This window comes from Lycorma delicatula, chromosome 10, assembly GCF_047948215.1.
Source record: "Lycorma delicatula isolate Av1 chromosome 10, ASM4794821v1, whole genome shotgun sequence".
Taxonomy (NCBI): Eukaryota; Metazoa; Arthropoda; class Insecta; order Hemiptera; family Fulgoridae; genus Lycorma; species Lycorma delicatula.
The window spans coordinates 82,243,606-82,270,797 of NC_134464.1; the positions used below are offsets into that span (position 1 = coordinate 82,243,606).

The 27,192-nt window shown below is 29.9% G+C and overlaps 1 protein-coding gene across 1 annotated transcript in view; it reads right to left on the reverse strand.

Annotated features, from left to right (window-relative positions):
* The window catches only part of THADA (Thyroid adenoma-associated protein homolog), a 72,777-nt gene that overhangs the window by 19,621 nt on the left and 25,964 nt on the right, over positions 1-27,192 (reverse strand). The window contains exons 12-20 of the mRNA XM_075376359.1: positions 26,867-27,032; positions 25,416-25,612; positions 24,200-24,360; positions 20,529-20,687; positions 17,085-17,224; positions 13,320-13,469; positions 10,438-10,567; positions 10,124-10,247; positions 4,052-4,282 (exon numbers count right to left, since the gene is read on the reverse strand). Coding sequence (XP_075232474.1) covers positions 4,052-4,282; positions 10,124-10,247; positions 10,438-10,567; positions 13,320-13,469; positions 17,085-17,224; positions 20,529-20,687; positions 24,200-24,360; positions 25,416-25,612; positions 26,867-27,032 — 1,458 coding nt within the window. The remainder of the gene's footprint in view (positions 1-4,051; positions 4,283-10,123; positions 10,248-10,437; positions 10,568-13,319; positions 13,470-17,084; positions 17,225-20,528; positions 20,688-24,199; positions 24,361-25,415; positions 25,613-26,866; positions 27,033-27,192) is intronic.

Sequence of the window (27,192 nt, forward strand, 5' to 3'; positions counted from 1 at the left end):
TTTTATAATCTGGAAAAATTTTCCCAGCTTATTCACTCCACTAAACACTAACAGCTTCTTCTGATAACCTTTTAACTGTTTTTTGTCAAAATTTCATACAGTTAAATATGTTGCAATCTTAGTTTTTATGTCCTGCAATTAAAATTTATAGTTTGTGGTTTATGTCTGTCCTGCTCCTGTGAAGTGATTTGTAGAGGTTGATTTTTTTTTTATCATTTCCAGTGTTTTTTTGCTCTAGATTATAGTGCAATTACTTTTATTAAAAATTAAAGCAGGCAGATTTATTAAGACTAAGATCTATTTTATTAATTTTTTACATACACTAATATATACAAAAATCAAGGTGTATACAAATTCAACAAATTAAACTTAACAATGTAACAAATTAAATGAACAAACACAATGTACATCATATGTATTAATGAAGAAATTACTAAAGGGTCTTTCTAGTAACTTTAATAGTGGTGATGCTATTAACTCCACTAAAGAAGGTGTTGTTATTAATTTAGAAAGTTTCTTTAAAAGAACAATTTTCATGTAATTTGTTAAGTGAACGAACTGTAATGCTATATAATTATAAAATACCATGATGTCATGCTGTTCAATAAAATTTCAAACTTTATAGTATCACAGTTTATCGACATTTGCTTTATTTCATATAATGTGCTTTTCTTTTCTAATGTGAAGGCATTTCTGTTGTGAAAACATTCTGCATACTAATTTATATCATTTGTTTACTGCAAGATGATGCCAACAAGTCTGAAATATGGAATAATTGAAGTTTGAAAATGACAGCACATAAATACAGGAAAAATAAAACAATTGTTGCAAATACATTCAACATACCTATTATTAAATAAATAAGCTTTAGTTCTATATTTTTCAAGAAGAGGATAGACCAACTGGAGACTAACAGCATTTAGATTTCAAAATTATAAACAAAAGTTTGAGGTTAATTCCTGGAGAACAGCTTTGATATTAATACGAGTAAATAATGACAAAATTAACCTAGTTTATTATTGATTTGCACAGAGAAGGTAAAATTTTTGTAAAAATTGTAAATTTATGTGTTTAGGAAAAGAAAAATGGTACATATATTTCAGGCTTCAAGACCCGACATCAAATTTTAGTATATTCTAAAATAAAAATGGATTCACATCAAACCTTAGGAGGCTGTAGACCAAATGTTTATAATTGTCCATAATAAATTTATAATTAAATATTTATTTTTAAATTCACTTAATGTAAATTACATTCTGACCCACTATCACATTATTCTTGTTCACATTTTACACATATATAAAATTCTAATTTAATATTGAGTCATCTTCTGAAATAGGTTCTTATAATTTATGTCTACCTTTTTTTTCTGTAACAATGGTTTTCAGGGAAAACTATACTATAAAAAAACTGATATGCCTTATCCACATACTGACAAACAATATTAATAATAATTATTATAGTTGCAATAATAATTATTATTATTACAACACTAGTCAACACATAACTTATATTTAACATATTACAGAACTTTTCTCACTATAATGTGAGTACAGATTTCAATCATGCTACTGAAATTATGTTACCACATGCAAGTTTTATGTAAATCATAAATTTATAAAATTTTTTTATAATGAACTCATTTTGATCAACTGCTGGTTACAATTAAGAATAGTTTCTGTATTTTTACTTTTGAAAAATGTGTTTACATGCTTAATAGAGACAAAATAAATAAATATATACACTGTATCTTGAGAAGTAGACACACACAAACATGTCTGTATGATGATATCATACACACATCTGTTGTTGCCTACTACAGAGCTTACAATCTTATTCAGTCTAGTTTCACTTGTCTATATTGTGTGTTGTGTTTCACAATTCTTTATAAAACAAAATTGATTATCCACATTTTTGTAGCCATGCTACAACATGGCTTCTACAAATGTTTGTGGATGTTCATATCATCTAGACAATTTTTGTTATGTCTGGTAAATTTATGCCTAAATCTCAAAGAAAGACTATTTATTTCTGAATTGATAAAAACAGCTTATAAATTTTATTTTGATTGTGCACTCAGGGATGAAAATAAAATCTGGGTGTCTCATTTTATTTGCATATTGTGCTCAGTAACTAACTGAATGGTTGAAGGGGAAATGATGAGCCATGTCATTTGCTATACTGATAGGACTACTTCACTGACTGCTATTTTTGTTTGACAAATAAATTTGGATTTTTAATCAGAAATAGAGAGTTCATAAAATATGCAGATGCATTCTCAGCTTTAAAGCCGGTATCACACGGAGAGGAGTTACATGTACCTGACCTGTATCTATTCCAATATTTGTAGAAGAACAATCTGAAAATGAAGCTGATGATGTAGAGGGTGTTGAAGAATTCCTTCCTGTATCTGATTAGAAATCTCCTCATTTAATTCAACAATATGAACTTAATCATTTAGTTTGTGATTTAAAGTTATCAAAGCAGCAAGCTGAACTTCTGGGAGTCTAGATTGCAACAGGAGAATCTTTTAGCAGAAAAAACAAGAGTAACTTTGTTTAGAACATGAAATGAAAACTTTTTCAACTTATTTTAGTATGAAAAATTCATTGTGAGTTTGTACTTTTGTCAATGGCCTGACGAAAGAACTTGGAATTCAGCACATACCTGGAGTCTTTTTATTGACTCTTCTAAGTAGCACAAAAGCAGTTTTATTGAAAAATGAACAAACAGCCATCCATTCCATTAGCTCAGACAGTCGACAAAAAAAAAAACATGTAAAACTTTGGCATCAATATAAGAAACAATAAAATACAAAGAGCATATGTATGTAGCAAATTTCCAGTGATCTGAAATTTGTTGCGTTACTTCTTGGTTTACAAGGTGGGTTTACAAAATATTTCTGTCTTTGATATAGTAATGATACAAAAAGTCATTTTCAAGTTAAGAATTGGCCATTGGAGCAACCCTTTGTGGCTGGTGAAAAAAATGTTAAGCATTTATCATTAATTGAGAGCAGTAAAATCACACTGTTGCCTCTTCACATAAAACTTGTACTCATGAAAAATTTTTGTAAAGGTACTAGACAAAGATGGACCAGGATTTAATCATTTAAAATTAAGTTTCCTACACTGTGTGATGGTAAGCTCAAGGAGAGTATATTTATTGGTCCGAAAATCAAGAAACTGCTTAAGAACTAAACTTTTGAAATTAAACTTAGTGAATGTGAACTAGCTGCATGAAAGTCCTTAAAAGACGTTGGTAGTGGTTTTTTAGGAAACAGAAAATATGAAAACTATGTTTTTTTTTATTAAGAAGCTGTTAGAAATCTACAAACGTATGTAGGATGTCATTAAAAATTCATTTTCTACACTCCCACCACGACTTTTTTTCTGAAAATTTGGGCTTTGTCAGCATTGAACAAGAAGAGCATTTCCATCAAGATATTTTGACTATGGAGCATTGGTAACAAGGAAGATGGGATCCTGGAATGATAGGTGACTATTGTTGGTTTTTGCTGACAGAAACTGATCAAACATCGTACTAGTGAAAAAGTTTGTCAACATATTTTAAAAATTAAAGGTAAGACAATTCCAATGATTTAAACTTTTAGAAACTGTTATTTTAAAATTATATTAAGGCAGTTCAATTTATCTGTGGTTGAATAAAATAAAACTTTAGTTGATTTAACCAAATTTTAAATAAATACGCATAATAATAATTTTTTTTAAATATTAATTTCACAGCGATTATGCATTTATTGGTAAATAAATCATATGAATCTAAAAAATGTGACTTATTACACAAATTCTAATAATAGTTTTGATTTCAGCACCCCAAAATTAGTTAAAATCACCATGAATGATTCCAGATATACTGTAAAAACATTTTGTGTTGACTAGTGATAAAAACAATCAGAAAATTATGACTAAATTGCCGTGCAATTACTATGAATGTAGAAAAAAAATTATAATAAACATTTTAGTTTGAAGAACAATTAATAAAGTTGTAATAACAAAACTACAAAGAATAACACAATTGACATACTTACACCCCATGAAGCAGATCTGAAACCAGAAATAGCAACAATAAATGCATTTTCTACAAAAGGACTGACTGCTTCACGTAATTCAGAATTACGAAATAATGCTCTTAAAATGTTTAATGCATGTATATGTGTATCTATAGAATGATCTTTACTTGATGATAGTTGCAAAAGTTGTTTCATACACATTTTAAAACAAGATCCATCGCCTACACCCATTTCTGTGCATACTAAAGCCTAAAAATAATTTACAAATAAATTAATATAAAATAATAAACAACAAATATAATACAACAAAAGATATATATTAAATAGCAATACAAATAAAATTCAAAAATATAAAAGGATTTAAAAACTGTTTATGTAAAAATCTAGATTGAATTTAAAGTACAGGTTTCTAGTTTTTTTGTAAATTGGGCATTTTCTATTTATTAATTTTTAAAACTGAAAAATAAAAAACAAATTCAGCTGAACACTATATCATCTAAGTGTTGAAAAGAATAATTTAAAGGTTGTTTTTTTATTTATTAATCCCCAAACATAAATCCTACTTTACTGAAGTCAGAAAAAGTAAGGTTTTTATTTATCTGTAAAATTAATTTATAATTTTGTGTAATGGTATACTTATATGAGAGATATTTAATAATTAATGAGACAAACTGATGTAGAGAAAAAATGATTTATTCAATGACAATGAAACTTACACTACTTTTCAACATAGACTCCAGCAACATTTGGACACTTTTCTCACTGTTATATGAGCTTTCCGATTCCTGCAGCAAGGAAGTCTTTATCATGCTGTCTGAATCATTGATGTACCATTTTTTTACCACTTCATTTTCGTCAAACTTCTTACTGCATAAAAATCTTTGAGCAAGCCAAACAGATGAAAATTGGCTGGGGCAAGATCTAGATTGTAAGGAGGATGTAGCAGCACCTTCCAACCTAACTTCTTTCTCCCATTCTCTGAGTGATGTGGGGGCTTGTGTTATCATGCAAGAGAATCACACCTTTTGAAAGAGTGCCCGAATGTTTTCACCTTATCACGGGTTTCACGGGTTGTAGCATGTTAGAATAATACTTACTATCCACAATAATTGTTCTAAATAGTCACTAAAAATTTTGAAAATTTAAATGCGGATTAAAAAATCCAGCTTTATATTAATCAATTTTACTAATTTTTTATGTTAAATTAAATTAAAATATATAGCTTTAAAGGAAAAAATATTTAGTTTGTAGAAGATTTAAAAAAAAACTCCTTTATTTTGCGAATAATTGACGTAGTACACAAATGTCGTATTTTGAAAATTTAAATGCGAATTAAAAAAAATCACTTTTGATTAAAAATCAAAATCACTTTACCGGCTGACATATGAGTTTTGATTTTTTTTTTTTGTGAGTGAATCCGTACGTTTCCACTTAAGACTTTGTCGTTAGGATTCAGGCTCAAAATGATATATCAATTTTTCATTACAGATTATTATAAAATCTACAAAGCCATTACCTTTCACTTCAAGCCTTTCTTTGAGCTCACTGCCTTGGAACCTACCTCAAACACATTTTGTGATAATTCAGCACATCATGAATGATTGAAGGTGCGGTCCAACACAAATTACACAATTGTAATATTACACAAATTAGCAATTTGGGAAATCTTGATTCGCCTGTCTTCATGAAAAAAAATTATTTATGCGATTTTGCAGTAAGGCAGTTGAAATTTCAACTGGTCTTCCAGAACGATGGAGATCAGTCACACTTGTTCTGCTCAAATTAAACTGTTCTACCCATTTATACATGTTACTGTGATTTAAATGCTTTTCACCATTTTTTTTTTTTTTGTCTTCAGTCATTTGACTGGTTTGATGCAGCTCTCCAAGATTCCCTATCTAGTGCTAGTCGTTTCATTTCAGTATACCCTCTACATCCTACATCCCCAACAATTTGTTTTACATACTCCAAACGTGGCCTGCCTACACAATTTTTCCCTTCTACCTGTCCTTCCAATATTAAAGCGACTATTCCAGGATGCCTTAGTATGTGGCCTATAAGTCTGTCTCTTCTTTTAACTATATTTTTCAAAATGCTTCTTTCTTCATCTATTTGTCGCAATACCTCTTCATTTGTCACTTTATCCACCCATCTGATTTTTAACATTCTCCTATAGCACCACATTTCAAAAGCTTCTAATCTTTTCTTCTCAGATACTTCGATTGTCCAAGTTTCACTTCCATATAAAGCGACACTCCAAACATACACTTTCAAAAATCTTTTCCTGACATTTAAATTAATTTTTGATGTAAACAAATTATATTTCTTACTGAAGGCTCGTTTAGCTTGTGCTATTCGGCATTTTATATCGCTCCTGCTTCGTCCATCTTTAGTAATTCTACTTCCCAAATAACAAAATTCTTCTTCCTCCATAATCTTTTCTCCTCCTATTTTCACATTCAGTGGTCCATCTTTGTTATTTCTACTACATTTCATTACTTTTGTTTTGTTCTTGTTTATTTTCATGCGATAGTTCTTGCGTAGGACTTCATCTATGCCGTTCATTGTTTCTTCTAAATCCTTTTTACTCTCGGCTAGAATTACTAATCATCAGCAAATCGTAGCATCTTTATCTTTTCACCTTGTACTGTTACTCCGAATCTAAACTGTTCTTTAACATCATTAACTGCTAGTTCCATGTAAAGATTAAAAAGTAACGGAGATAGGGAACATCCTTGTCGGACTCCCTTTCTTATTAGGGCTTCTTTCTTATGTTCTTCAATTGTTATTGTTGCTGTTTGGTTCCTGTACATGTTAGCAATTGTTCTTCTATCTCTGTATTTGAACCCTAATTTTTTTAAAATGCTGAACATTTTATTCCAATCTACGTTATCGAAAGCCTTTTCTAGGTCTATAAACGCCAAGTATGTTGGTTTGGTTTCTTTAATCTTCCTTCTACTATTAATCTGAGGCCTAAAATTGCTTCCCTTGTCCCTATACTTTTCCTGAAACCAAATTGGTCTTCTCCTAACACTTCTTCCACTCTCCTCTCAATTCTTCTGTATAAAATTCTAGTTAAGATTTTTGATGCATGACTAGTTAAGCTAATTGTTCTATATTCTTCACATTTATCTGCCCCTGCTTTCTTTGGTATCATAACTATAACACTTTTTTTGAAGCCTGACGGAAATTCCCCTTTTTCATAAATATTACACACCAGTTTGTATAATCTATCAATCGCTTCCTCACCTGCACTGCGCAGTAATTCTACAGGTATTCCGTCTATTCCAGGAGCCTTTCTGCCATTTAAATCTTTTAATGCTCTCTTAAATTCAGATCTCAGTATTGTTTCTCCCATTTCATCCTCCTCAACTTCCTCTTCTTCCTCTATAACACCATTTTCTAATTCATTTCCTCCGTATAACTCTTCAATATATTCCACCCATCTATCGACTTTACCTTTCGTATTATATATTGGTGTACCATCTTTGTTTAACACATTATTCGATTTTAATTTATGTACCCCAAAATTTTCCTTAACTTTCCTGTATGCTCCGTCTATTTTACCAATGTTCATTTCTCTTTCCACTTCTGAACACTTTTCTTTAATCCACTCTTCTTTCGCCAGTTTGCACTTCCTATTTATAGCATTTCTTAATTGCCGATAGTTCCTTTTACTTTCTTCATCATTAGCATTCTTATATTTTCTACGTTCATCCATCAGCTGCAATATATCGTCTGAAACCCAAGGTTTTCTACCAGTTCTCTTTATTCCGCCTAAGTTTGCTTCTGCTGATTTAAGAATTTCCTTTTTAACATTCTCCCATTCTTCTTCTACATTTTCTACCTTATCTTTTTTACTCAGACCTCTTGCGATGTCCTCCTCAAAAATCTTCTTTACCTCCTCTTCCTCAAGCTTCTCTAAATTCCACCGATTCATCTGACAACTTTTCTTCAGGTTTTTAAACCCCAATCTACATTTCATTATCACCAAATTATGGTCGCTATCAATGTCTGCTCCAGGGTACGTTTTGCAGTCAACGAGTTGATTTCTAAATCTTTGCTTAACCATGATATAATCTATCTGATACCTTGCATTATCGCCTGGCTTTTTCCAAGTGTATATTCTTCTATTATGATTTTTAAATTGGGTGTTGGCAATTACTAAATTATACTTCGTGCAAAACTCTATAAGTCGGTCCCCTTTTCACCATATTGTTTCAATATTCTTGAATAAATTTCTGCCGGTTTCACACCTGATAGCAAAAATCTTATCACTGAACATTGCTCTTTCAGTGTACACATTTTTAAGCGGAGCTGACATTCTGAAATCAACAAAAGATGTTATGTTTAGATTAATTATGATCAAACAGCTGATTAAATGTTTTCCCAAGGTTGTCAACTTGATCCTCAAAAAGTTTTGTTGTCATTGAATGGAACGTTTTTGTCTACATGAAATTCTCTCATTAATCACTGAACATCTCTCATATTTTAACAGTTAAATCATTTTTTAACTACAGATTAAACGCAATAATTTACATTAGAAATTATTTTATTTCATTTAACCTAATATGTTTATTTATATACTCAAATTACAATATGCTGACGTCCAATAACAGTATGAGTAATGAAAAGAGGAGAATTTTATAATAGATGAAAAATTCCAAGTTTACGCTGGAATTCTAATCCAGAACCTTCTGTATGAAAGACAGATATACTAATATGTTGTAACTATTGGCTAATATATCAATATTATAATGTACTAATATTTTAAAAGATGGGCTTTTAAATGCATTTTAACAAACACATCTGTAACATTATTATTTTAATTTGAATATTACATTCATAAACTAGTTTTAAATGACAAACTAAACCAAATATAGATTATCTGAAACAAAACTAAACATAAAAATTATCTGATTACAATATACAAATGATAAGTTTAACAAATTTTATTTTGGATCATTGTAAGGAACAACATATATTAATGACAAAGCAGTATTTACATAATCTTAATTCACTGATCAACAAGACAAAATTGGATCAATGTATATGTTAAAAAAAACTTTTTTAAAGTGTATTTCCATCTCACAATATATCAACCAACTAGCTAAAGCATTGCACTGTTTTTGACATTAGTATGCTTGCATTTTGTATTACACATTTTCATATTTGTTTTTTACACTTTTAACATCGCATTGTTAACACTGTTAATAGATTACTGATGAAACAGCATCAGCATGTTGTTTATTCTGCTGAATTCTTAAGCAATATTAATTTAAAAAAAACCTCAATTTTCTTCATTCCCATAAAATGTATGCCTAGAATGTTTACTCAATTTCAACTGACTTCCAAACTGTTATATATATATATTATATATATATTGATTTAATTACTGATATATATATATATATATATATATTATTATTATGTTAAAACTGGCTTAATGGTAAAATGACCAAGTGCATTTTTTTTTTAAATTACACTTATTGTCAAAATGTAATGTAAATGATATTATCTTTTAGCAGTAAAAGTGTCCAAGTCCTGATAAACAAATCCACTGAGAGCTAAACACGACTAAAATTGTTATACTGTAAAAAAGGTAAAATTGGACTTAGTCACATTTACCAGTAAGCTGATGTTATACATATTTTACATTACTAATTTTATATATTATCAACACATATTTTTATTATTTATATATATTAATGTAGATTTTATCCACTTTTGTTCTTTTACTGTTAATTTTGTATCTTATGAAGTTGCTCTGATCAAACTATTTTCACAATTTTACTTCATTCTTTTAGGCAAATGGTGATGCAGTTATTTTTTAATTTACTGAGTAGCATGCCAACTCATTCCTGATGTTATTTATATAATGAAAAATTAAGAACAAATCTAAATAGATATTCTGGGAGAATATTTCCACATATTTAAAACAAACTTTTTTAAAAATCAATCGCTACATAATTTTAAATTAAAAAATTACAATTAGATTTCTGAAAATAATCGTGCAACTTTAATTATACAATCTGATCAACAGATTTAAACTTAATGAAACAATTTAAATTTGAATGTATAAAAAAATACCTGTATCATATAAGGAATGCCAGCACTACGTCTAGTAGCACATATTTTTCCATCAGAAGCAATTTCGCCTACAGTCTCTTGTAACCATTTATATGGTAATTTATGTAAATTACCACCTGGAAAACTGAAATTTTAATAAAATTTACATTTTACTAACAATATAAAATTTATTTTTCATAAATATTATATTCAAAAAGATTTATATGTTATTAAAATAATTTTCACTACATATTAATAACAAAATAAAAATTTAGAAACTTATTGGTATGTGCACCAAAGAAACAATTTAATTTTAATTAAAAAATAATAAATACCTCCATAGTCGTGTAGACAATTTACAAAATCCAATATAAGCTTGTTCAAAGGCCCCTCGATGTTTAGTTTCAGCGAGAAGCATTGATAAATGATCACCAATATTTATTAACTGGTCTTCAGTTAGTAAACCTTTAACAAAACAAGGAAATTAATTTTTTTATTTCTCATAAAAATATTGTAACATATGAAAAATGCCAATCCTAATCAAGATTCAACCCAAGAAAATTCTGGATATAAAAGACTAAGTTGATGACCAAGTGACTATGCTGAAATGAAGGCCAACACTTGAAATAAATCTTAGTAAGCTTATTTTTAACATTTACTTAATTTGTTTATTTACTTAGAATTAAAACAGATTTTCACACTTACACCTGAAAATGTTTATTTAAATATAAAACACACACACATACACACCATTACAGAAGTATGTGTATAAATGGTAAATATTATATATACCAGATGTGTAAATATAAAACCGGAATTTTTGTATAGAAAATACATGTTTATTATATGAAAATGATAAAAAATATTTTATTTGAAATACTGTCTATCACTATCTACACATTTTTCCCATCTCTCTAACAATTTATGAATGTCATACCAAAAAAACTGTTGCTATTTTGAGGCAAACCAGTCATCAAACCATTTTCGTACATTTTCATAAGAAGTGCTCAGCAAGTGCTGCCATCGATGCAAATAAATAGTAGTTGGATGGAGCCAAGTCTGGTGACTAAGCCGCATGTGAAAGTATTTCCCAACTGAATGCCTCAATCGTTTCCTTGACCGGTTTTGCTGTGTGTGATTGTGCATTATCATGAAGCAAAATCACTTTATGTTGCCTTTTTTGATACTCTGGTTGTTTTTCACGTAATGCTTGATTAAAATCGATCATCTGTTATCGGTAGCGTTCAGTATTAACGGTTTCGCCACGTTTTAGCAGTTCATAATAGATCACACCCTTCTGATTCCACCAAACACAGAGCCATTGTCTTCTTTCCATAGCGATTTGGTCTTGACACCAATGTCAATGGTTCACCTTCAGTTGCCCATGATCTTTTACACTTACGATTCTTGAAATAGGATTTTCATCACCTGTCACAATTTGATGGAGAAATGAATTTCTTTTGTACTGGTGAGCAGTATTTTGCAAGTGGTTTGTCGGTTTTCTTGCTGTCTTTCATTGAATTCATGTGGTACTCATTTTCCCAACTTCTGGATCTTTTCCATAGCTTTTTCATAGCTTCTCATGTTAAATTTAATTGATCTGTGAGTTGCTGCGTTTGAGCATCATCTTCATCCAACAATGCTTACAATTCACTGTCTTCAAATTTTTTGGTGGTCTTCCACGGTCTTTGTTTCTCACATCAAAATTGCCACTTTTGAATTTTTTAATTACTCAAAGCACTGTGATTTACCAACAGCATGCTCATCGTAAGTTTCAACAAGCATTTGATGCAATTCTGCAGCAGTTTTCTTTAAATTGTAACAGAAAATCAATGTTGCTGGTAAATTGTAGTTTGTAGGTACAAAACTCAACAGGTTCAATGCTAATTAAAACTATGCTGTTGTATGAAACTTGTATTGTTGTGAGTTGAAAATCTGTTGTCAGCTGTCAAAGAAAGAAAATGGTGCCTCTGATGGGGTTTGACAGTAACTACATTGACAGCTAGGGCCAACTATGGTCAAATTCTGGGTTCATATTTAAACACCTGGTATTTTTACGCAATTATAAAAGAATGTTTCTAATTTCTCCAATGTTAATTTTTTAATTTATTCACAAACCATAACTAATCATTCAGCAAATTATTTTCAGCATAAATATAACAAAACTTACAGAGAAAAATCACATCTGGCTACACAATACAGAAGTTTATTATTTTGCAATAAAAACTGTTTAAAGAGCATAAAAGATGGCATTAAAAAGGTTAGTTCAAATATTTAAGCTGAACTCAATATCATCTTTTGGTTTATAATTTTCTTAAAATTTCCTTTCTTAACATAAATGACATATATATTTACAATCACAAATATAAAAATATATTTTTCTAAAGTCAATACTTATAAGACGCATATTCCTCTGTACCAGTATATCGTATTTTTGATAATCGAAAACCAACTTGAACAACCCAAGTACAGAATTACAAAGTAAATGAAATGACACTTACCTTGTTTTTCTTTTCTTTATGTCAATAGCACATTCGCAGGATCCCGCATCATCAGTTGTATATGAATTATATAAAATTACATATCAAATGAAGATATAAACTTGATATTTTGTGAGTGTAATCTTCATGCGAATATCTAAAAACCAATCCTAGATTTTTTGAAATTCGACCTTGACAGGGATGAAGAAAGATAAAAAACCTTTTAACAATGGCTGTAATTTTTCCCCATTTCTGACTATACTAAACAAGATAATCAGTAGATATGGGCTTGTAAATAGTCTTCAGATAAATATCTAGAAACCATTTTTAGGTTTTTTAATTCTGATTTTTTAAGGGGTATGACAGCATATGGCATAGCAGCTCAACCTACACATCCACTGCCACTGTTACTGGTTACTTGTGTATCCCATCACAGTCAGTTTTTTCCTAATTTATGTCTCTTAATCAAGTAACCATATAGTGTGGGCAAAGCCACGAGGGATACTAGTGCGTATATATAAATATAAAACAAAAACTAGATTAATTTTTCCATATGCTATCTGACTTCAACTATAATAGCTGACATTTTAATTAATACTAGAAGTGAGGAAATAATTTAGAATTGACTTGAAATTTTTTTCATCCATCACTTCATTTTTCAATTAAAATCTTTGTGTAAGCTCTTAATAACCTTCAAAATCCCTCCCTAAAAAAATTAAATAAATTCATTCAATTACCTAGTGTATTATCAGTAGTAATTGGTGCATTTTTAGCCAAATGACCTAAAATAAGGGAAACCTCTTTGATTGTTCTCCAAGAACACAACAAAACCATCTGTGCTGTAACGTTAACTTTCTCTGATTCATCATTACTTACTCCAGATACTCCTGCAATAAATTCTGACAATTAGTGAACACACATGAAAAAATTAATACATTTATTGTTATAGAATAATAAAGATCTTAAAATATAAACTAATATTATTATGTAATAAATTAAAATAATTTACAATACATAATAAATTAATATACGAGGGTTGTTTGAAAAGTTTTGAGCCTCAACATGAAAATGGCAGCACTTGTCAACAAAAGATAATCGTTTGAGTAAATCATGGCAAGTGTTTTTGTGAAAATGGAAAAAATCAAATATTGTGCTGTGATTAAATTTTGTTTTGAAAAGCAAAATTCCTATGAAAATTAACACAGAGTTGGATGCTGTTTATGGGGACTCTGTCCCATCATGTGCCACAGTGAAAAGATGGGCAGCTGAATTTAAACATGGTCATACCAGCTTGGTTGATGATCAGTGTTTGCGACGGCCAAAAACTGCATTCACCATGGATATCATCGAAAACGTTCACCAAATGGTACTGGATAACCAACGAATTAAAGTTAGAGAGATAGCAGAGGCTATGAGAGCCTCTGCTATATTGAAAGAATGAGTTTGTCATAACAAAGAATTGGATATGCGTAAGCTATCTGTGCATTGGGTGCCGCATTCGAATGAACATTTCCAAGGCCCTGCTGGAGCAGTTTAAGCAGGTCAGATTTTTTGCATCGATTCATAACTGCAGATGAAATAGGGATCCACTATTACACTCCTGAGATGAAACAACAGTAAAAACAGTGGACTGTAAAGGATGAACCTGCTCCGAATAAGGTGAAGATAGTTCCATCGGCCGGGAAGGTGATGGCGACTGTTTTTTGGGATAGTAATGGAATTTTGTTTATCGATTATCTTCAAAAAGGTAAAACAAAGATGGGACAGTATTATGCATCATTACTTGACAAGCTGAAGGGAGAGATTGCAAAAAGCCTACCACATTTGAAGAAGAAAGTGCTTTTCCATCAGGACAATGTGCCTTCTCACACTTCAATGGTCGCCATGGCTAAAATTCATAAATTGCACTTTGAATTGGTTGACCACTCACCGTATTCACCAGATCTGGTCCCAAGTGACTTTTTCTTGTTTCTTAACCTTAAAGTTTTGCTTGGAGGAAAGAGATTTTCAATGAACGAGGAGGTTATCGCATATGTAAACGCCTATTTAGCGGAGAAAGATCCATCTACTATTTAGAAGGGTTAAAGAGGTTAGAGCATCACTGGAAAAAGTGTATCGACTTGAAAGGAGACTTTGTTCAAAAATAAAACTATGTTTGGCAGTAAAAATACATCTTTCTATATTAGGCTCATAACATTTCAGATAACCCTTGTGTATTGTTATGTTGAAGATACAAGATCAATCTATTTGAAGCACCCCAAAAAAAATCTGGTTGCTTGAGCAATTTAAAAAAAATTGAAACTTACCCACTTGTTTCCTACATGTTTTAGGAACTTAAAACTATTTTTTTAAATTTTTTATTAAGCACTTTACCTGTGGCGGCCATTTTTGTTACAGTCCACACATCTATTTTTGTGATTGTAAGGGTTTACGGAAAAAATCATAACTAAAAAACTATTGGTCCTGGAAGGATGAAAAAAACAGCAATTTAATTATATTTTCTAGAGGTAAAAGACTGGTCCAGTGGTTCGTTTGTCTACCTCTCTTCTTTCTATGAGAAAATTACCAATAAAGTTGAACATGAGAAATTTCACTTTTAGTCATTTTCTTCAAGAGGCAGGGATGGCATACACAGCTTGAATTATTTTTTTATATGTAGGTATATGTTAGTAGGTAGTAGTAGCAGCAACATCTGAATTAACATGTAAAAAAATAAGTTGTTGGTCTTCATCACTAAATTTACAAATTTTAATGAGTTCTTTTGGCAGGTGTACCAGACATTGTTTTACGACACTCTTCATTCACATAAATTCGTATGGAACATTGTACTTCCATTGCTTTATGTGAAATTAATTGAAAATATGTAAAAATGTAACTAATTTTAAAATTTGCAATATGATATTATTAAGTAAAACTTATTTATTTAATAAACACTTCCAAACACAGGATGAAATTTAAGACACTCGGTAAAGATGTGAACACATCACTGACTAATGTCAGACTGATCGATCCATAACTGCAAAGCTAAATGATGCAACAACCATAAACGAGCATGTTGCAACATGATTTTCCTGATGACTGGAAATGACTTCAAGCGACCGTTATAACTTGAACACTACAGTTGAATGGTTCAAACAAGTCTATTTCAACTATAGTAATAAGTATAAAAATATTAAAGTGCCAAGATGACAAGAAACACTCTTGGAGCACTTACTTAATGAGTCAAAATGGTATTGCTTTTAACAGGTTTTTCATGATTTTGAGAGGTTATATAACTTTTTTATTAGTACAATACACAATAAACTTTTTTATTTGCAATAAAAATCTACAAAAACACTGTAAGTTATGCAAATTTGAGATTTTTATCACCAGCCCTATCAGAGTTATTGAAGCCAAAATTTGAATTAAAAAAAAAAAAACTAGTTTTCAAAAATTCATAAAAATTTAGGGGTAAGTATATCACCATTAATATTATTTATGGTAAAACTACTATACCTACATATAAAAAAAAATTCAAACTGTGTATGCCATCCCTGCCTCTTGAAAATGATTACCAAAAGTGAAATTTCACCATTTTTCATGTTCAACTTTATTGGTAATTCTTTTCTAGGCAAATGAACCACTGGACCAATCTTTTACATTGAGAAAATATGATTAAATTGCTGTAATAGAGTTTAATTATGATTTTTTTCTGTAAACCCTTACAATCATAAAAATAGATGTGTGGACTATAATAAAAATGGACGCCACAGGTAAACTGCTTAAATAAAAGAAATTAAAAAAATAGTTTTAAGTTCCTGAGACATGTAGGAAACAAACGGTAAAGTTTCAATTTTGTTAACTGGTCAAGCAACCACCCTTGGGTCATTTCTAATGGATTGATCCAGTTGTGAAAGATAAATAAATAATGCATTGTAAAGGTACAGATGGTTAGAGTTGGCCTTTCCATGCAGTAGGTTTCAATAGGCAAAGTCCTCATATCAATATTCCTAGTTGTTTGGCTTGAGTCATCTGATATAGCTTTTCACAGTTAGCATTTCTGATATCTCACTGAAGTAAAATATAGACAAAACTAAACTCTTAATGCCGCAAAAAATGGTAGCCATGATTTTTAAAGTTACCGTTTTGAATTTTTTCATAGGCAAATATAGGTTGCACTGCTTTTAGTACTGATACCATTGTTTTTGATATTTGTCACACCTAAAATGAACAGCTGAACATTCATGTATCTTCCACTCAAGAGATGGAGTACATTCTATCTATTTTAAAAACATTCATTTATATTTTTAAAACATTCATATTTTAAATACAAAGTTGCTGCTACTGAGAACAGGTTAACTCTCTTACACATAATGTGGACCCTATAAATATGGGATTTTCATCCACTATAATAAAATAATTTCTCTTCATTATTTAATTTTTTTACTAACTAAATACTCTTGTATCAGTAAATAGATAAAAAACAATTTGAAATTTAATATAATGTATAAGTATATTAATACCCAATTGTGGAACATCAACAGGTAAATGACCTTCAGGTGAATCACTGCTTACGACACTTGCTACAGCTGCACTGCATTCAAAACACAATGTTACTACTTGCCCAATCAACTCCCTCCATTTTAATGATGAGCAAAGTTCACTGAAACAAAATTTATTATTCACAAATTAACCATTTGATTAGTATGAGGGACTTAAGTAATTAACGAGACAAATTGATGCAGAGAAAAAACAGTACTTTCAATGACAATAAAACTTTTTGAGGGTCAAGGTGACAACCTTGGGAACACATTTAATCAGCTGTTTGATCATAATTAATATAAACATAACCTCTTTTGTTGATTTCAGAATGTTAGCTCCACTTGAAACATGTACACCGGAAGAGCAATGTTAAGTGTAAGATTTTTGCTATTAGAAGGTATGAAACCGGCAGAAATTTACTAAGAATGTTGAAACAGTAAAGTAAAAAGTGCTTAAACCGCAGTAACGTGTGTAAGTGGGTGGAACAGTTTAATTTGGACAGAACAAGTGTGATTGATCTCCATCGCTCTGGAAGACCAGTTAAACTTTTAACTACCACGCTACAGAATTGGATAAATGATCTTATTCATGAAGACAGGTGAGTTGAAATTTCCCAAATTGCTAGTTTGTTTAATATTAGTGTTGGGAACCGCACATTCAATCATTCATGATGTGCTGAATAATCGCAAAATGTGTTCTAGATGGGTTCCAAGACAGTTGACTCAAGCGCACAGACACCCAGATTTGCTTTTTTTCTGAGCTTAAAGAACAGTCTGAAGTGGAAGGTAATGACTTTCTAGATCTACAGTAACCTGTGATGAAACATTGATACACCATTTTGAGCCTGAATCCAAATGGCAAAGTCTTGATTAGAAACATCTGGAGTTGCTCACCAAAAAAAAAATTCAAAACTAACATGTTAACTGGTAAAGTGATGTTGGCAGTCTTCTGGGACTTGCAACGCCCAATTTTTAGTGATTATTTAGAAGAAAAATGTACCATGAACAGTGAGTACTATTCTCACATGCTCCAACAGAAAATGAGATCTGTGATAGGACAAAAAGGTTAGGGTGCTCTCTCAAAGTTATGGTTCTCTTACATGATAATGTGCGCCTTCATATCGCTCTTAGAACAGGAAAAACACTTGAGAAATTGGGTTAGTAGGTGTTGCCATATTCTCCTTACTGCCAACACCTCGCTCTGGCTGATTTTCATTTTGTTTGCCGCATTCAAGACTTTTTATGCAACAAAAAGTTTGACATTAATGAAGTGGTCAAAAAAACAGTACACGAGTGATTCAAACAGCAAGGTAAAGACTTCTATGTTGCAGGAATCAGAAACCTCATAGAATGATGGGAGAAGTGTCTACATGTTGCTGGAGACTATGTTGAAAAGTAGTATAAGTTTCATTGTCATTGAATAAATCATTTTTTCTCTACATCAATTGTCTTGTTAATTATTGAATGTGCCTCGTGTATATATATATATGAGAGAACCTGTGAAATTTTTATAATCATAGAGAAAGTATTTAAATATTTACGGAAGTCAACCTGACATTGAATAAACAGTTTTAGAAATAAATAAATTTAGACTGAAGCATTAATAATGCATTTAATGTCCCATTAGAATCCAAAGGAAATAGTTAAGGATTGTGCATATTTCTAACTGAAATAGAGTTACAATTTAGAACTTAAAAAAGTTTTTTTTTTACTATCTTAAACTGTTTTATTAAAAATCTTTACCAACACAACAAAAATAAAGAAAATGAAATTATTTATAAAAATTTATTCTATTTTTAACGTTTTCTTATATTTGTGCACTGAAATGAATGCAAAATGATGGTTTCCAGATCAAATGAGGACAAAATAATATTTCAATTTGTTATACAAGCTTATTACTTTGAAAATATTAATAATGAATGAAGGGAATGACTTAAGAAAGAAGAAAAAATTGTTTAATATTAACATAGAGATACTTCCTCAAAATTGTGGTCAATCTTTAGAAGATTAAATAATTGTACAATATTTCAACTGAACCACCATTTCATACTAACAGCTTGAACACAACGATATTTTTGCTGAAGTGATCAGTTAAAAGTAATGTAAAAGTAATGTTTAAAGTATTTTTTGAAATGGATGTTCATTTAAAAATTATTTCACTAGATGAAGTAACTTCTTAATGTTATTTTAATATCATTAGGTATAAAGAATTTTAGATTATATATCTACGAATACATAAGCCAGACACTACCAAAAATATCATGATCCACAAGGAATCTAAATTTTGGGGGTAATAGTTCATTTATTGATCTGTAAATGACCAGAGAAAGTTGCATTGTGGGCAGCTGATAATACAAAGCGATGTGATGGTAAAATCAAACCAGTGAGGTTTACACTTGCATGGATAGTGGTATGTCCTTACCGTTCAGGACAGACAGGAAGTGCAGGAACTGCAGTTTAAAAATTTGGGATGGTTGTGTTTTGCTGAGGTCATTTTATGAATGAAAATAAATGGCAAGTCATGAATAATCTTTGAAGGTGCCATTTTTTCCTTATCAACTAATTCAACTAATTTTGAGTTTTCATGCAATAGGTAAATAGGATTGTCCAGTCTGGGTCAGGCCCTTGATGTTTGGTAATTTATAATGTTTGCTTTTTGGTTGGTTCTTATGCCTTAAATGGAGGACTGGCAGGACGCAAGTGACTTTACTATGGTAGTGTTAAGTTGTACCTGAAACCCACAACAGGGCATAGACAAATCTCTCAAAATAATAATTCACTGATTTAGACATGGCACTATTTGACGTTTTGAGAATATCTTGTCTGGGTACAGGTCTTTCATTTATAGTTGGAATGCAAGTGAATAAACAGCATTTAAATCTGTATTTATATTTATAGTAAATGTGCTGTTCACTCACCAATATTCAAGCTACAAATCACTGGTATTCTAACTCACAAAGATCAGCACACATTAAGTATATTTCTCTCATATATTCTGTCAAAGGCAAATGCAGGTAGAGAGAATATACTAAAATCTACTAAAATGACAGCTAAATATATCACACATTTGGTATTATCATACTGCACTCAATTATAGAAAGATAAATGTGATATGACAATCAAACCTTTATAAATAGGTAAAATAAATAATTAAATCAGGACATTGTGGTTAATAGTGACTCATTAATTTTTGTTTAGCAGTTCAAGCTACTAAAAAATTTTTGTTTAGTATATATAAAACATTTTGGGAATCTAGTACTAGAGAATGGGGAGAAGTACATTAGTTGCTAAAAAACAATATTTTTTTTTTTTACATATACTTTTATATTATAATCTGACAAAAATACTGTTTTACTATGCTTAACAATTCAAAATATTCTAGGTTTGTTTTGGAAGAGGAAAATTAATTCTGCAGGTAAAACTTACCTAAGATTTATTTCTTCCAGATGATGTCTGATAAGTAACATTTGTCCATGAAGAGGGCCAGTAGCTGCAGCAGCCAAAAGATTAATCTGAGCTACTTTCAGTTCCTTTATCAACTGTTGGACTAATGCAATTATTATGCACTGAACACCGCCATATACACTTTAATAAAAAATAAATAAGTAGAAACAAAATATAACAGCATGGTAGGAGCACACTTAATGAAGTCTAGACATAATAATATGAATTATATTTACTAATATAATAATTCTGTGTTTTAATTTTTAATAATAAAAAAAATTAAAACACAGAAATTTCATAAAATGTTTAAATAACATGAAGAATGTTTTTATTAAAGTTACACAATTTTATTTTATATATCTGGTGTTGTTATTGGGTTATTATTGGTGTTATTTTGTTAATGTTATTATCAAAAACATTATTGGGTATAGTAAACTGAAAAAAAAAAAAAAACAAAACATAAAAACACAATTTTATGTACTATTTATTACATTAATTTTGTGGATTTATGTATGTATGTTTAATCAAGTGCAAACTGGTGAAAGAAGAGTGGATTAAAGAAAAGTGTTCAGAAGTGGAAAGAGAAATGAACATTGGTAAAATAGACGGAGCATACAGGAAAGTTAAGGAAAATTTTGGGGTACATAAATTAAAATCGAATAATGTGTTAAACAAAGATGGTACACCAATATATAATACGAAAGGTAAAGTCGATAGATGGGTGGAATATATTGAAGAGTTATACGGAGGAAATGAATTAGAAAATGGTGTTATAGAGGAAGAAGAGGAAGTTGAGGAGGATGAAATGGGAGAAACAATACTGAGATCTGAATTTAAGAGAGCATTAAACGATTTAAATGGCAGAAAGGCTCCTGGAATAGACGGAATACCTGTAGAATTACTGCGCAGTGCAGGTGAGGAAGCGATTGATAGATTATACAAACTGGTGTGTAATATTTATGAAAATGGGGAATTTCCATCAGACTTCAAAAAAAGTGTTATAGTTATGATACCAAAGAAAGCAGGGGCAGATAAATGTGAAGAATACAGAACAATTAGTTTAACTAGTCATGCATCAAAAATCTTAACTAGAATTTTATACAGAAGAATTGAGAGGAGAGTGGAAGAAGTGTTAGGAGAAGACCAATTTGGTTTCAGGAAAAGTATAGGGACAAGGGAAGCAATTTTAGGCCTCAGATTAATAGTAGAAGGAAGATTAAAGAAAAACAAACCAACATACTTGGCGTTTATAGACCTAGAAAAGGCTTTCGATAACGTAGACTGGAATAAAATGTTCAGCATTTTAAAAAAATTAGGGTTCAAATACAGAGATAGAAGAACAATTGCTAACATGTACAGGAACCAAACAGCAACAATAACAATTGAAGAACATAAGAAAGAAGCCCTAATAAGAAAGGGAGTCCGACAAGGATGTTCCCTATCTCCGTTACTTTTTAATCTTTACATTGAACTAGCAGTTAATGATGTTAAAGAACAATTTAGATTCGGAGTAACAGTACAAGGTGAAAAGATAAAGATGCTACGATTTGCTGATGATATAGTAATTCTAGCCGAGAGTAAAAAGGATTTAGAAGAAACAATGAACGGCATAGATGAAGTCCTACGCAAGAACTATCGCATGAAAATAAACAAGAACAAAACAAAAGTAATGAAATGTAGTAGAAATAACAAAGATGGACCGCTGAATGTGAAAATAGGAGGAGAAAAGATTATGGAGGTAGAAGAATTTTGTTATTTGGGAAGTAAAATTACTAAAGATGGACGAAGCAGGAGCGATATAAAATGCCGAATAGCACAAGCTAAACGAGCCTTCAGTAAGAAATATAATTTGTTTACATCAAAAATTAATTTAAATGTCAGGAAAAGATTTTTGAAAGTGTATGTTTGGAGTGTCGCTTTATATGGAAGTGAAACTTGGACAATCGGAGTATCTGAGAAGAAAAGATTAGAAGCTTTTGAAATGTGGTGCTATAGGAGAATGTTAAAAATCAGATGGGTGGATAAAGTGACAAATGAAGAGGTTTTGCGGCGAATAGATGAAGAAAGAAGCATTTGGAAAAATATAGTTAAAAGAAGAGACAGACTTATAGGCCACATACTAAGGCATCCTGGAATAGTCGCTTTAATATTGGAAGGACAGGTAGAAGGGAAAAATTGTGTAGGCAGGCCACGTTTGGAGTATGTAAAACAAATTGTTGGGGATGTAGGATGTAGAGGGTATACTGAAATGAAACGACTAGCACTAGATAGGGAATCTTGGAGAGCTGCATCAAACCAGTCAAATGACTGAACACAAAAAAAAAAAAAAAAAAAAAAAAAATGTTTAATCAGTATTTTATTTGTTATAATTAGTTTACAAGACCTGTTCGATGCAAATAAGGATATTATTGAAAGTAACCATATCTTTTAAAATTTTCTAAATTTGCATAAATCTAATAATTGCTGTAATAAATGTGACATAAGTTATTTTACCTGAAACGCATAATAACAAAATTTAAGTACATCAAGTTCGTTTTTGTTCAGCCATTACTCAATCAGCAAAGGCAGCTAAAGAATTTTTCATGAGGAATTAGTCAAATTTGAAAATATAAGGTAGTCAGTATTCCATAAAAAAAGCAAAATATGCAATTCATGATGTAAAATAAGTGATAAAATATGGAGTGATGGTGAACTAATTTATAATTTATATCCAATAAGAAAAAGTTTAAAAAATGTTTAATCATCACAGGTTTACAATTATTATATGTATATAATTATTAATGTAAATAATTTATTATTTTTAAGTAGATTAGGCAAACAAACCCTTGTCTTTAATAAAAGATCCTATAAAAAATACAAATTCAGGTGAAATATGCATAAACATTAAATTACAATCAGCTCTTGGTAATTTGACTAGAGTTAATCATCTGTATCACTAATCTATTGGTGCTCACAAGAAAACCTTTACAATCTAAATAGTGCAGCAATCTTGACTAATTAAATATCCAATCTAAAACAGGATAATGGTTTCTGAAAGAGTTCTCGTAGAATTGTGCAGCATGTTGTATATATTCAACTAAAGTGTTCAGCCAGATCTCCACTGGAGATTTTATTGAAAAAAATTCTCATTATACATAGAAACAATACTAAGAAATGTGTTTTCAGTTAAATTTTATATGTGCAACTTTAAAAAAAAAAAAACATATTTCTTCTTTCATTAATGTTTTTTTTCTGTTGCTGAAGTGGTTACTGTTTGACATCTCAAGCAAGAGTGACAATTTGAAACTCATTTAGACCAATTTTTTTTTAATATTAATAGATTCTAAATTAATTCTGTAGATTAGTTCTAATTAACAACAAAATCTAGCCTAGCAATCTGTGGATTTAACAGATCAACAGATTGCTAGGATCTGAGCTGTATTAAATATTTGGATTAGAAATCTGGAGTTCTCCCGAATGTTTTATAAACCAGTCAGTCCTATAGCTATTAACCATAACTATTAAAAAAAGTTATGTGGTGGTATTTATTAACTCATAATTCTACTTAGTTAAATATGATTGGTTCAACATGACTATATTTTAATACAATTATTAAAAAATTAATTAAAATTAATTAAAAAATTATCTAAAAAAAGATAAATAACATTACTTACTCATCTAAAGACTGTTTTGTAATATTTGATAATATAAGAGCTGTTTCAGGAAAACTTATTAGTGTACTCAACAAATATGCCCCAGTAATAGAATCAGGAGGCCTGAAACTTGTTCCCAATTTTAAACATGTTTCAAATACCTGCTGTACAGAATCCTTTTCCTGCATAAGATAACAAAGACAATCAATTTCACTAATTAGATAATGAACATTACCTAAATAATATGCAATTAAAAATTAATATTAACGAAATAAGTTATTCTTTAAAGCCTACAAAAAAAAAAAACAACCTTTAGAACCTAAATAGTGCAGCACTCTTGACTAATTAAATATCCAATCTGGAACAGGACGATGGTTTCTAAAAGAGCTGTGTCGAACTGAGAAAAAACCCATGAAAAAAAAACAAAATAAATATTATATCTTATGTTTTTTATAATTTTTTTTTGTTTATTTATATACTTAAAATAAACCTAATATCCAGTATTTAGAAAAACTGCATAAACACAGAAAGCTTTCAGTTCAGGAATTGCTATCTGTGCTAGTGATACTGTTAAATGGGAAGATAGGGAACCAATCTATGGATGTTTGTACAATTAAAACTTTTTGATTCTAGCCTTAAATCAACACTTCACATCTCATCTAAGAGATATTGCATCAAATTAAATGCTCCTTCAGTTAAGGATTTCTATATTAAAACACATTCATGAAACTAAGAATCTAAAAGTAAATACACAACAGATCAACACATAAGACAACTTTCTACACGTAAATTAATCTATTACAATTAAATTATTAAATTTTAAGCCGATAAAGACAATATTGAATAATTATTCAGCAACTAAAAGCTTTTATTTAAAGGTATTGTAAAAAAATGAATGCAATTTATAACCAAATGGAAACTGCATTCAATGATGCAATTCCAATGATCTAGAGAAACTGGTTTATTAAGTGTGGTTAGTTTTCAGCAAGAAGTATACTTAATATACATTAATAAACCTAATATAATCGATTCACACCACTTCATTTTTTAAGATGATATTAATTAGTTTCTCAAGATGTTGAAGAGTCATATCTTGAGGTAGTTTTAAATAATATGCAGTTTATAAACTTTCTCAGGACTTAAATAAATTAGTTGGAATATAACATGTTAATAATTAAAATATATATTGCAGACATATTGAAATAATATAAACTATCAAAATAAATAAATAACCTACATTAAAATTAAGAATTTCAGCAGGCATAGAGGTTAATATTCTTCTTGCCATTATTTTATTATTTTCATATGAATCAGTTAAACAAAGAAGTAAAATTTCAGCATTTATTGAAGTATTTGCCGAATCAGGCCATAAACTGAGTTCAAGACACTGAGTTAATATAGAAAGTGCAGTACTTCGTCTTCCCAAAGAAGCTCCTGTAAAAATAAAATGCATCTATTCTAATTAATAGATCAATTAAATTATTTAATTTACAAACAATCAAAAACTGGTAGGGAAAAATTAATTTAAAAAAATGTGATGTGAAGACTACATGACTTCCTTGTATGCCTATTAAATAAATTACACATACACATTTTTTTACATGAAAAGTACATAAAATTTTATTTCTCTAATAATTTCTGATATTCTTTTTTTATTGTAACTGAATTATTAGTTATAATTTTTTCTTTTACAATCAGAAGTTAATAATTATTAATAAAACAATATATCTAAATTTAAAAAAAGGAGATGACATCAGATTCGAACTGATGTGCCTTCCCCTTGATCAAAATATTTAATTAATTAAAAGTTTATTTGGTTATAACCAATGAAAATAAGCAACACTTATGTTATATCACTGAAAAGCTCTCAATGAGGGCTTATTACTGCACTTAAGAAAAAGTTTGAAATCCAAATGTTTCAAAATTGAAACCCCCTATATATACATTTTTGGTCCAGTTGATTGCAATCAAAAGGGGAGGTGTGCAACTAGATGTTACAACAGTCCTAAATCCAAAATTTCAACATCCTATGGCTAATCATTTTTGAGTTATGCGAGATATTTACGTACATATAGACGTCATGCGAAAACTAGTCAAAGTGGCTTTAATTTGTACAAGGAAGTAAAAAGAAAATGTTAAACACTGGTAAAACTATAACCATTAACAATGACTCATTATAACAGGTATTTAACATTTACAACCCTCTGATCAATCAAGCTGGTTAAAGGTTTCATTCTGAAACTTTCAGAGGTTTTTATTTTTATTTTTCAATGGTAATACATTAATAATTTTCTGTTAATATGATTAATTGGATATACTTAATAAATAACTACACTATCTCCTACAATTTATACAGCAATTGATCATACTGTTGGATGTGCCAAACCAACCCTTTAATACCCAGACATTGTACACCTGGTTTTAATTACCAAAATATAAAGATCATCATGCTCAGCTTATAATAAATTAAAAACAAAAAACAGCAAAACAGTTGTGTAATGAAAAATTAAACTTAGTTAATTTAATAACAAAAATGATTCATGTCAACAATGCTGTTCTGATTTTAAATAAATTGTTCCTTTAAAGATAAGAGTGATGAAAGAAACAAAAAAATTCATACATCATGGATTGTAAAATAATATCATTAATGATTTATAAAAGAATAACAAATATAAAGAAAATTCTTACCTGGAAACAAATTATTGATACAGAAAGAAACAAGCCAACAACAAAAATTTTGGTATTCAGTGAGCATAATGCTTTTTAATTCTTCTTCACTATGGTCATGCTTTTTTGACTTTGGTTTATTATTCTTCTTTAAAGACTGTGCACTATCTTTAATCCTCGTTAAAAGCTGAAATAAAATTTAAAAAAAAATGATTTATTTATTAACACATGAAATTAATAATAAGTTATCACATAAAATACTGTACCTAAAAATTGCAGATACGTTTTGCTAATGTAACAAAGTGTAAAACAGTAAATGACAAAAAAAATTTACACATATTCAGAGA